This window comes from Protomyctophum bolini (genome assembly GCF_963924005.1).
Source record: "Protomyctophum bolini genome assembly, chromosome: 22".
Classification (NCBI taxonomy): Eukaryota; Metazoa; Chordata; class Actinopteri; order Myctophiformes; family Myctophidae; genus Protomyctophum; species Protomyctophum bolini.
In genome coordinates, this window is record NC_137883.1 from 20,261,480 (window position 1) to 20,274,271 (window position 12,792).

General features: G+C 44.0%; 1 protein-coding gene across 1 annotated transcript in view; it reads left to right on the top strand.

Moving 5' to 3' along the window:
• pappaa (pregnancy-associated plasma protein A, pappalysin 1a) overlaps nucleotides 1–12,792 on the top strand; it is a 174,081-nt gene that overhangs the window by 131,344 nt on the left and 29,945 nt on the right. Inside the window, 2 exon segments of the mRNA XM_080756808.1 lie at nucleotides 239–386; nucleotides 2,126–2,241. Of these exon segments, the coding sequence (XP_080612934.1) occupies nucleotides 239–386; nucleotides 2,126–2,241 (264 nt within the window).

The window sequence follows — 12,792 nt, forward strand, 5'->3', positions numbered from 1 at the left end:
GACTGATATGACTGATTTATTCTTTCTACTATACTTTCTAGATTTATAGTCATCATGGACCGGAAATAGCAGACCTAAAGAAAATATACTAATCATCGAACTAAAATGTCAATGTCCTCACAAATGTTATTTGTGTGTGTGTGTGTGTGTGTGTGTGTGTGTGTGTGTGTGTGTGTGTGTGTGTGTGTGTGTGTGTGTGTGTGTGTGTGTGCGCGTGTGCGTGCGCGTGCGCGTGCAGGGTCTGGCGTCCAACGTGATTCGCTGCAGAAAGGACGGGAACTGGACGGGTTCGTTCCGCTTGTGTCCGCAGGCCAAAGGTCAATGCTCCTTACCTCAGAACCTCCACTACAGCCTCCAGTACACCTGCAGGAGAGGTCACGCCATAGGTCAGTACTCCATACTTAATCATACAGGTCATTTCAATAGGTCAGTACTCCATACTTAATCATACAGGTCATTTCAATAGGTCAGTACTCCATACTTAATCATACAGGTCATTTCAATAGGTCAGTACTCCATACTTAATCATACAGGTCATTTCAATAGGTCAGTACTCCATACTTAATCATACAGGTCATTTCAATAGGTCAGTACTCCGTGCTTACTCATACAGGTCATTTTCACATTAAGGGTTAATATATTACCGCTGTCATCATATTTAAACTTTTAGTGGTTTTTTGAGCGGTACCTAACTGCTCCAATGAACAGCTACTGTATGTGTGTCTCTATGTATGTATGTCTCTATGTATGTTTGTTTGAGTACGGACAGCTGCGATAGAGTAATACAAAAATTGCCTCTGAGATGTCGTGGTATAAGTATAAAGTATATTAAATAAATTAGTACAGTAATTTAGTACTTTGCACCACTGTTACACCCTGATTCTCTAGCTTTTTTTCTTGTTTTTTCTGTCCTTTTTTGGGGGTTTAATTTCAAGGCCCTCCAGTTTGATATTGTCTCTGTCAGGTGGAAAACCTTACTTTTCAGGATTCAAGCTTGCGGATCTGCTACTTTTGATGCTATAGTTTTCGAAAAGAACAACACAAAAGGTTAAAATATGGAGACAGCAACATTATGTATTAAGCCACAGACAGACAGACCCCATTTGACATCGTTACCTCCCTATCCCCAAGATTCACTGTCAGTATATGCCCATATATTGGGCATGGCCATATATGGGCATATACAATATGGAGCTTGAATGATTTGTTTGCACCTGATGCCATGATGACACATTGGGCGGGAACCCCTTTTGGTGTTTTAAACATTATGTTATAATTTAGCTATTGAAAAATAGCAGATCTACAAGCTCATAGCGCGCCTTGTAGGTCTGCTATTTGTTTTAATCGTGATTTTTTTTTTAGGTCAGGCCTAAATGGGTTAAAGCATGGGAATATGACATAAGCCGTTATTTTAAGACGTTGACAATATCGGGGGGGGGGGGGGGGGGGGGGGGATACTAATGGTACATTTTAAATTTGGTCGACACAAATGTCGAATCAGATTTTGACTTTCTTCCCAGTTCAGGCCAGCACCCCCAGACTTGTTAAATTCACCTTAGATATTAGAAAAAAAATGAAAGGGAGATCAAACAGGAGTGATCATGCCAAATGATACATCATGCTATGACATGTCTTTGATGTGGGCATGGTTTGTGTACACGGATAACACCACCGCTGAGTCATGATGTCATGACCATCTCTGTCTGCACACACGTGCACAGGCACTGCTGGGAAGTATCTAAGTACTATCTAAGTTTAAGTACAATTTTTACTTCTACAACATTACATCTCAGAGACAAATTTTGTACTTTTTACTCCAATGCAATGAATTGAAAACTTTAATTACTACAGTATAGTGACTTTGTGGATTTTGATTATTACAAAACATACGTTACCCACTTCAGCTGTACAGTAAATACATTTGAAAATTGACGATCTACATTCTGCATAATGAGTATACTTTCTACTTTTGCTATTTGGCGCTATTACATTTTGACACCGATATACCTTTGTACTTTTACTCGAGTCGGTTTTGAATTCCTGACTTTTACTTTTACTTACATATCGCAGCAGTGTTGATGGTACCTTTACTCAAGTAAAACACGTGAGTACTTTCCGTGCACAGGTGAGGACTGTGAGCTGACATGCAGGGAGAGTAACAACGACGTTGTGATCCTGCCTAGCAACATGACAGCAGACAGCGTACTGCGGGAGCACTGGCTCAACCCTGCCAAAGTCAAGGTAGGCTTGTGTGTGTGCGTGTGTGCGTGCGTATTTTTGCGATACTTGTGAAGGCCTAACACGGCGGCTCTCAAAGTGGGGTCCAGGTGACCCCCAGGGGTCAAAGTGGAGTCCAGGTGACCCCTAGGGGTCCTTGAAGGGTAAGAATGTAGTGTAGGTGGATGGTAAACGCAAGGTTGCCAGTTCCAACCCGGACTCCCCCAGAGTTAGTGTCGAAGTGTCCTTGAGTAAGACTTGAACCCCTAATTGCTCCTGATGTGCTGGTTGGTGCCTTCCATGGTTTCCGCCGCCATTGGTGTGTGTGTGAATGGGCGAATGGGTGAATGTAATACACAATCTACAGTATGTAAAGCGCCTTGGATAAAGGCGCTATATAAATGCACCATTTACCATTTATAGATCAGCTACAGTATATGTTTCAAAACCACCATCCTAAAAAGGTTAATGTCCTCGCAAGTATATTACAACTGTGTGTGTGTGTGTGTGTGTGTGTGTGTGTGTGTGTGTGTGTGTGTGTGTGTGTGTGTGTGTGTGTGTGTGTGTGTGTGTGTGTGTGTGTGTGTGTGTGTGTGTGTGTGTGTGTGTGTGTGTGTGTGTGTGTGTGTGTGTGTGTGTGTGTCACAAATCTGACAGACGCACTTCCCAGCGTTGGTCAGTCCTCGGCCTTCCTGTCAGGAATGTGACACATGGTGTCCATATCCTGGCTGGATCACCATGCCAGCTTTTTGCTCGTCGCTGGCGCTCGGGGCACACAAAACATTTCACATTTTCTTATACTCTGTGGTTCTAAACTCTAAAGGGTCTGTCTGTCTGTCTGTCTGTCTGTCTGTCTGTGTAACGTATGTATAGATCCTACACAGTAACAAATCCTCTGGTGTTAATTCTACTTGAGAGTATAGAGCAGGGGTATTCAACTAGATTAGGCCGGGGGCCACAACTGTAGAATGATTCTGTGTGGGAGTCCGCACAGCGTGCGCGCGCACTGATCATTTGTGGTTTCTCAAAATGCATTTTGTGCTCAAACGCGAGATTTATGTGATACATTTCTGCCCAGTAATGAGCAGAATAATATGTCTAAATGGGTACACACACACACACACACACACACACACACACACACACACACACACACACACACACACACACACACACACACACACACACACACACACACAGACGAACACAGACGATATATCGCTCGCAATCACCCCCTATTTAGTTGACTACGGTAATTCATCAAACGGTTTTGCTGTAATTGGCAGAAAGAACTGCTGCGCTACTGAATCTGTCAGCAGGGCCATTCAGAATGTGTATACTGTACATTGTTGATAGTGGGAATGAAAACACAGGCACACCACAGGAAGTGGAGGGCTGAGGGCGGGCCAAACGGGCCAACATCCTGTTATCCACATTATATTGAGGCCACGCCCCCAGAGGCCAATTAAAAGGAAACAAACAGCAGAGTGTGCTGTTTTTCCTTTTTTTTTGCCGATGTTTTCCCAGATTGGCTTGTGTGTGACGCTGTAGTATGATCAAGTATAGGGCGTCGTTCATGTACGAAAGAAGCGCAATAAAAGTTAGAATTGTGGAGATAAGAGGTTTTTGCATTGAGCCTGATCCATGCCAGATGCTTGTGCCCGGTGCTGATCCCAAGTTTGGACTGTTCTGTGTATAGCCTGGCCAGGCCTAGCCAGGCTATACCTCTTGGCACAACGCTATAGAATGGTTGGTCTCTCCTGGCAGGAGACTGCAGTGGATGGGGGGTTGGAGTCCTGGGCAGGACATGGATATTATGGATTGCAGCTTTAATTGTTCTCTGTGGTTGGAAGTATTTTGAAAGCACTTTTAGAAGGGAAAAAAGGGTCTCTGTGTGTGTGTGTGTGTGTGTGTGTGTGTGTGTGTGTGTGTGTGTGCGTGTGTGTGTGTGTGTGTGTGTGTGCACAAAATGGTTTTGAGTTTTTTTCCTCCGCACTTTTGTAACAGGAGAAAGAGACAGTCCACAAGAGAAGTGGGAAAAGAACACATTGTATTTCTCACAGCATTTTGTTTCCCCCCACACATTTTGTATTGTTTTTGTTACCTTGATTGTGCCGACTCAGCGGTGGCCATTTTTGTTTTGTGGTGCGCGATCGTTGGGAGAGCATGGGGGGATGGGAGGGGGGTGATGACGGGGAGGTGTCAGGTGAAAGATGAAACGATTACTGTTTGTAATGGATTTGTTGTAAACCGATAGGACGTCTATACTCGACAGTAATGTGAGCTGCAGAGTCTCTCAGTGTTGCCAGGTTTTGTGACAGAATATGCAGCCAGGTCTAGGAAAGCAAAGCCCAAAAGAAGCCACTATTGTAGTCCACACGATGAGTAATTTAAACCTATATTTTTTACTGTATATGTCAGCTATTTTCAAAAATACATCTTGAAATAAAATGTGGAATGGTTGGACGATTTTTTGTTTTTAAACATTCTAACGACACAACATCTGGAATGGGGCTTCCTTGTCCATCCATCCATCCATCTCCAACCGCTTAACCGTAGTCGGGTCATGGTGGCAACAGCTCCACCAGAGAGCTCAAGACTTCCCTCACCAGAGCAACATTAGTAACTTCCTCCTGGGGGATCCCGAAGCTTTAAGGCCAGTGAGTCAATGTGATCCCTCCATCTGCGCCTTGTATTTGCGGCCTTATTATTTCGGTCATGACCCACACTTCATGACCAGCCGGAGATCAACCGGAGAATCGGAGCAGCAGGGGCGGTATTGCAGTCGCTGTACTGCAATGTAGAGACGAAAAGAGAGCTGAACCAGGCAAAGATCTCTGTCTACCGAGCAATCTTCGTTCCTACTCTCACAAGTATGGGCTTCTTTGTGCAAAACGTATTCAAATGGAGATTTGGCTGGAATACATATTTATTCATAATTTGGGGGGGTCCATGGAAAATATTTGAGAAGGTATAACTGATCATTTCAAAATTCTGAAAAAAAAGAAAAAAGAACGCAACCAGCAACTACTAAATATTTACAAGCTGCCTGCTATACAGAAAGACGAGCCCAAAGTGGCTTATAATACATGGACATGGCAACGTGTCAGTGGTGACAGGGGATACGGGGAGCTTCTAGAGAGGTGATCACGGTGTCCGTGGCAGTTTCCCAGAGATGTGACTGAATCAGTGGCAGGTTGGATGAGGTGAAATCAGTTTCCCAGAGGTGTGACAGAATCAGTGGCAGGTTGGATGAGGTGAAATCAGTTTCCCAGAGATGTGACTGAATCAGTGGCAGGTTGGATGAGGTGAAATCAGTTTCCCAGAGATGTGACTGAATCAGTGGCAGGTTGGATGAGGTGAAATCAGTTTCCCAGAGATGTGACAGAATCAGTGGCAGGTTGGATGAGGTGAAATCAGTTTCCCAGAGATGTGACTGAATCAGTGGCATGTTGGATGAGGTGAAATCAGTTTCCCAGAGATGTGACAGAATCAGTGGCAGGTTGGATGAGGTGAAATCAGTTTCCCAGAGATGTGACAGAATCAGTGGCAGGTTGGATGAGGTGAAATCAGTTTCCCAGAGATGTGACAGAATCAGTGGCAGGTTGGATGAGGTGAAATCAGTTTCCCAGAGATGTGACAGAATCAGTGGCAGGTTGGATGAGGTGAAATCAGTTTCCCAGAGATGTGACAGAATCAGTGGCAGGTTGGATGAGGTGAAATCAGTTTCCCAGAGATGTGACAGAATCAGTGGCAGGTTGGATGAGGTGAAATCAGTTTCCCAGAGATGTGACAGAATCAGTGGCAGGTTGGATGAGGTGAAATCAGTTTCCCAGAGGTGTGACAGAATCAGTGGCAGGTTGGATGAGGTGAAATCAGTTTCCCAGAGGTGTGACAGAATCAGTGGCAGGTTGGATGGCTCCTTGAAATCATGTGACAAATATGACAGAATCAGTGGCATTTGGGTCATTTTATCGTCGACTCAGGCTTTTGTGAACGCCCCATTTTAAACTTTAGCTGTTGAAATATCAGATTTACAAGCTTGTAGATCCAGACTTCCCTCACCAGAGCAACATCATTAGTTGCTCTGGTGCTTGTAGATCTGCTATTTGTAAGTAGACTGCATGGGAGACCACCTCCAACCACTGCACATACTAAGTTATATTGTATGAACACACTCTACAATAAGTAGATGTGGATGTGAAACCAACTCTCTGTAAGCACAGACACATACTTTACATGCATGCCCAAATTTGCACGCCCACGAACGCAGGTGCACACACACACACACACACACACACGCACACATCTGTGTGCACGCACACACACACACACACACACACACACACACACACACACACACACACACACACACACACACGCACATGCACATGCACAAGCACACACAGTTGTGTGCCATAGTAGAGCTGGCAGATAAGTCCTATTTCATCTGCAGATAGCAGCGTTCAGTCCAGGGATCGCTTTTAGACAGTGGCATTTCTCATAAACAATGTACTGTGTACACATATTTCACTCTGTTAAATTAACACTGTGGACTGTACTGTGTACCAATGTCAACACAATCGTTTTTTTCTATATTTCTGCTTCTCTCAGTGTTTAATAATCATAACCTCTGCATTTAGGACAGATATTATTGTCGCTTTCGTGTGTGGAAAACTTGTAAACTTCCATCCAAAAAAAAAGGAAAAAATAACCTGTGTTCCAATGGATCCAGGTCAGTCATCATTTCCAAGTTCTTGTCATTGGTTAACACAATCAGTGCCGGGATTCCTTCAAAATAGAAGCTCTGGGGTGCCGGAAAGACATGGCTGCTTTTACCCAGGTTTTCCCGGGTGACAGCAATGACATCATCACCTAAAAGCAGACTCCACCTCCTATCCCTAAATGCCCTCTCCTCTCCAGTTGAATGAATGCCCTCTCCTCTCCAGTTGTACTTTATGCTGAGTTGGAGGCTTTACCTTAATCAGTAATGGTGATGTATCTGCCCTTATCAAGCCGTCGTATTTGGGTTCCTGGTGTGACCCACTTACACTATAGCTTAGCTTTCCTTGACTGCTACTTATCGCCCTACTCGATCCTACCACTGCATTCGTGCCACGTTCCCAGCTTGTAGATCTGCTGCTTTCCATGCTTTCACATTTGAATCCTGAAAAGTAACAGTTTGGGACATTATTTATGACGTTTCCAATTATACGTCTACTCCACTACTCCATGTCAGAGGCACAAATCGCACACACAACACGTGCACAGTCGCACGCACGCATGCACTGTACAGTACAGTACTTAAAGAAAAATAGCAGATCTATAGCAGGGCCGATTGATGCACTGCGAGCTTATACATCTGCTAATATAAAATACATTTTTGATTCTTAGGTGGTCCCTGGCAACATTTTTATAAAAATAAGATTGTCCGCGGCCAAATACATATCAATTTGGGGCTTCTTGACGTGAAGAAGTTTACATACACCCCCCCGGCCCAGCCCCAGCCCACCCACACCCACACACACCTCCCCTACTTCCACACCCCCTCCCTCCTCCCACTTTATCAGCAAAATTACCCTCCTGTCGCGCTCGGCACTTGTGAATTAGTCATTTTCTATTATGACTAATACGTATTAGGGACACGACCTCGTCGGCTGTGTTTGGGAGCTAAGTCCTGGGAAGGGAGATCTATTTTTATGTGCTATATCAGCCCCCCCCCCTTACCCTTCGGGTGTGTGTGTGTGGGGTGGGGGGGTGGTCAATGGTGGAAAAAGTACTCAACATTTTTTTACTTATGTAAAATAATTAAATGAATACGCTGTTACGTTAAGTAAAAGTCAGACATTTTAAATGTTCTTGAGTAAACGTGCAAAATAATTAGTATTAAAAAATGACATTGTGAGCGTGTAGATCGTCCATTTTCAAATCCCCTAAAGGGCTGAAGTGAAGTGGTCAAAATCTACCAAGAAACCAAAAAGTAGTGGAGTAAAAGTACAATGATATTTAGATCCGAGATGTACAGCAGTGGTGTAGAAGTAAAAAGTACTGGAAATTCTCAAGTAAAGTACAAATACCACAAAATGTTACTTACGTACAGTACTTGAGTAAAAGTACTCAGTTACTTTACACCACTGGTGTAGGTTGGGGGGGGGGGGGGGGGGGGGATTCCATAATGTGGTGAGAGAGGAGAGGTGAGGCCAGAACCACGAACGCACAGATGATTTACTGCCATCGCCGCCAAGGGAGTGAGAGAGAGAGAGAGAGAGAGAGAGAGAGGGGGGGGGGTCCATGACATCATCCTTGCAGAGGGAGAGCAGGGTGAAAGTATAGTGGCTACAACTTTCATCCCACAGACAGAAGCATGCTCTGTATCCTCTGTTACTACGGGCAAAGTAACACCCGCAGGCACCTTGTGTTGATTTCCTCGACTAATAACATGACAACCTTTTTTCACTGACGAAAACTAAATGGGAAACTAGATGAAAACTAAGCTATGATTGCTATGACTAGTGGACAAGAGATGCAGTATAAGTCATTTTACACTTGTTTTGCATGCTGAAAATAGCCAACCTACAAGCTCACGACACGTCATACGCGTTTTCACCCAGTGTCAATTATCTAATGTAATCCTGGGCTCTACACTCCCTCTGCCAACGTGGGGAGAGCAACGGACTGACCTCATACTTCCTCCAATGCATGAGGAGTCCAAGCCGCTTCTTTTCACCTGACAGGGGAGAGTTTCCCTGGTTGGACGTTGGAGGCTGACCAGGGGGACGCAGTATAGAGACCAGGATTAATGCATGTTTTTTGTGAGGGTACTTACCCTATAGGGGACACATGCAAACTCCACACAGATTGTCACCAACCCCACCAAGAGAACAAGCCCCCGCAGCGGGAATCGAAACTAGGACCTTCTAGCTTTGAGGCGACAGCGCTACCGACTTAACCACCATGCCACCATGCATTTCTTTGTGTTTGGTGCCCCAGGCTGCAGCCTCTGAAACTTGTGCATTAAGCCAGGGCTGAACACAAACATATACAGACGCATGCGTATATACGCACTGTAATAGTATAGCCTATAGCTATTAGGCCCAGCCCACTTCTCCCCCAGTGGAACTCTGGGTAACGTAGTATTATGAAGAAACTTGTTCCTTGTGTGTGCCGTTCCCAGTTGTCCTCAGATGCTCTTTGTTCTTTCTCTCTCTCTCTCTCTCTCTCTCTCTCTCTCTCTCTCAACCCCACCCCCCCACATCCCCGACACCCCCCACCACCGCCCCCCATGTTTCTGTTTTTTGCATTGATTTGCTGACGCCACTGAAATGAAAAATACCTTAGTTTGCAAGCAGTGAAAAGAGAAGTGCACGTCAACTTCTCTCTCACTCTCTCTCTCTCTCTCTGTGTGTGTGTGTGTGTGTGTGTGTGTGTGTGTGTGTGTGTGTGTGTGTGTGTGTGTGTGTGTGTGTGTGTGTGTGTGTGTGTGTGTGTGTGTGTGTGTGTGTGTGTGTGTGTGTGTGTGTGTGTGTGTGTGTGTGTGTGTGTGTGTGTGTGTGTGTGTGTGTGTGTGTGTGTGTGTTATTGGGATATGAGGAGGGGGGGACGGGACTGGGAAATAGACCCTTTCCGAGGTCAACGGATTCTTTGCTGCGCATGGCATTTTTGGTCATGCACACTACAGCTTATGATGTCTGGGGACAAACCTTATTCCCACTGACAGAAAGAGAGAGAGAGAAAAAATTTAATAAAATAAAAACTCCATGAGCGTGCTTATTGGAAATAAACAGCTTAAATCTGCTCATATTCTATTATGCTTTTTTTAATGCGTCTTGCGCATCTGGTATCTTTAATCGCTTGTTCCCTTTCTCTCATGTTGCACTGGCTACTACAATACTAGGTAATACGTGCTAGGAACACATACTCATTTTCAACCATAATATATCATTCATAATAAATATTGGCCCTCACTAATGCTCACCGGCGCCATTTCCGTGACCTGTACTCACTCTGCATCTCGACGGTGAGCCTGTGCTCAGTTCACCCATTTTATTTAGGACGGGAACGCATCTGTGTCGCTTCAACGTTTATCCACTTCAACCATTATTTTAAACTTTAGCTGTAAAATAGCAAATCTTTAAATATATGCTTTCACGTTTTTAACTCAAATATTTGCATCTGGGAGGTCCCTGCTCGAACAACATATTTTCAGATGGGGGTCCGCTGCCAAACAACAACTAATTCTGGGGGTCCTTGACATGAAATAGTTTGAGAACCACTGATATAGAATCATAGGATTTTAAGAAAACGGTTATGATGTAGAAGACATATTGTAGAGTCTGGTCACAGGTCTCAATGGTCTCAAAAGAAACCTTCCTACCAAAGACATCATTGATGAGGATTCCCGAGCTAATTGAAGCTCTCACTTCCTGAAAAGTTAATGTGCTGACATGAGAAGACCTTTGCGTTAGTAAAAAAAAAAAAAAAGTTTGTAATCTCAAGTTTGCTACACATGTCATCTTGTTTGCTACACATGTCATGAGCATAACCATTTACAATTTAGGCATTTAGCAGACGCTCTTAATCCAGAGTGATTTACAGTAAGCCAGAACAAAACATGGTAATACATCAAATACATAAAAATAGCCTTCAAGAATCATACTGTACGTATAAGCTAAGAACCTAACAGTGGAATATCTATAGAATGAAACTACAGTATGCGTATACACTATAGAGTGCTATGTCTACATGCTATCTATAACACATTATAAAACGTATCGTGGGTGCATTTGCACCGGAAATGTGCTCCGTATTTTGAGTGTGTGGGGCGGTCACGTCACAGTGGACCTGATTTTCGCACCCGGTGCACCGAATAAACGAACGAGAAGAGGGCACACCTGTGCACTCATGAAGAAATAATTTCCAAACGCACCCTATGTATGACTTGTATGAAAATATCACATTTTTAATACTATAAAAATAACTTTATGCTTGACGTTATAACCATCTGAACCCCACCATATCCCTATTGGAGGGAACATTCAAAACACAAAAACGGCAGATCTACAAGCCCACAACACGTCTCGACTTGTACTGTAGATCTGCTGATAAACTGAAGTGCTATTGATGAATTCCAAATACTATCAAAGTATTCTGCGGAGTTCTGGCATCACAGCTCCTCATTGTGATGAAACGCCACCCTAAATTAAGCACACGGGCCGGAGGCTAGTGGTTCACCTATAATGACCTGCCCAGAATAGGGACGCCAAGGTGAACCTGGCTAATGTACTGTAGCGGTGTTGCATTGCATGTATGTACTCACTGTACGCCAGTGGTGGGGAAAGTATGTGTTACTTTGGTAAAAGTATCAATACTGCAATGCAGAAATTCAGAAAGTCCATAATTCAACATTTAGTTGTAATAAATGTACAAAAAAATGTACTTAAAGTAACAAAAGTAGAAAACTCATTATGCAGAATGTCCCGTTTAAAGTTTTCAAATGTATGTACACATCTTTTGGAAATTGCCAATGTACAAGCTCACAATGCGGCGCGATGTGACGCATTGTGAGCTTGTACATTGGCGAAAGATGTCAAATAAATGTAGTGGAGTAGTAGTAGTAAATGTACTTACTTTCCAGCATTGCTGTACGCACAGTACATCAATTTACAAGTACAATTCACAATTTAGGCATTCAGCAGATGCTCATGCTAGAGCCAACTTTGCAATAAGTTAAATAATCACAAAAATATAACGTGCCCCAAGAAACTACGATACCAGGTAATTAAACAATGGACGCGTCACGCTGGCACACACCGCGTGAACGCGTCACCACACACACACACACACACACACACACACACACGCGCGCGTGCGCGCTAGCATGACTGCCAAAACATCCCCATTCTCAGGGGCCTCCGTAGCATTTTCTTTGTATCGCACGCGAACACATGCATGACCACATGCACATGAATGCAGGATCGTGGCCACGGACACATTTCACCGTCTCTGTCGGGTGGAATTATGTCATAATCTTATGTCTATTTCATTATGACCACTACTACTTTTCAGGATTAAAATTAGAAAAAAACAGGCAAAAGCAAAATGCGTCGCCTAGCACCGCGTTGATCAAGTAGGGTGGTAATTAACCAAAAAAAAGTAGTTAAGAATCTGGAGATAAGAGTTTTCTACACGACAACAAAGATATTATGTGTACGAGCCCCCACCCCCCCAAACACAAATGTTTCCCCTTGCATCTCAATGAAGAGAAACAGTGGGGGGGCAGGACGAGATTCCACACATTCTGCAAAGACATTTGAGAACATCTCTCTCTCTCTCTCTCGTGCTGACTCCCTCTGTCTCTCTCCCTGTTGTTTTCCTCATGTCTCTCGCTCGCTATATCTGCCCCTGCTGGGGGCCATGACTCAGTTGTGAAAGAAGCACCCCTTATATCGAGTCATATCATGTCAAAGTCAATTGTGTTCAACTCTGCCTCTGAGGTGGAAAGAGGTCAGCCGTAAATCAAAAAGAGACTCCACAGTGAAAACCTCCATGCATACCATGGCGTGCGTGCGTGCGTGC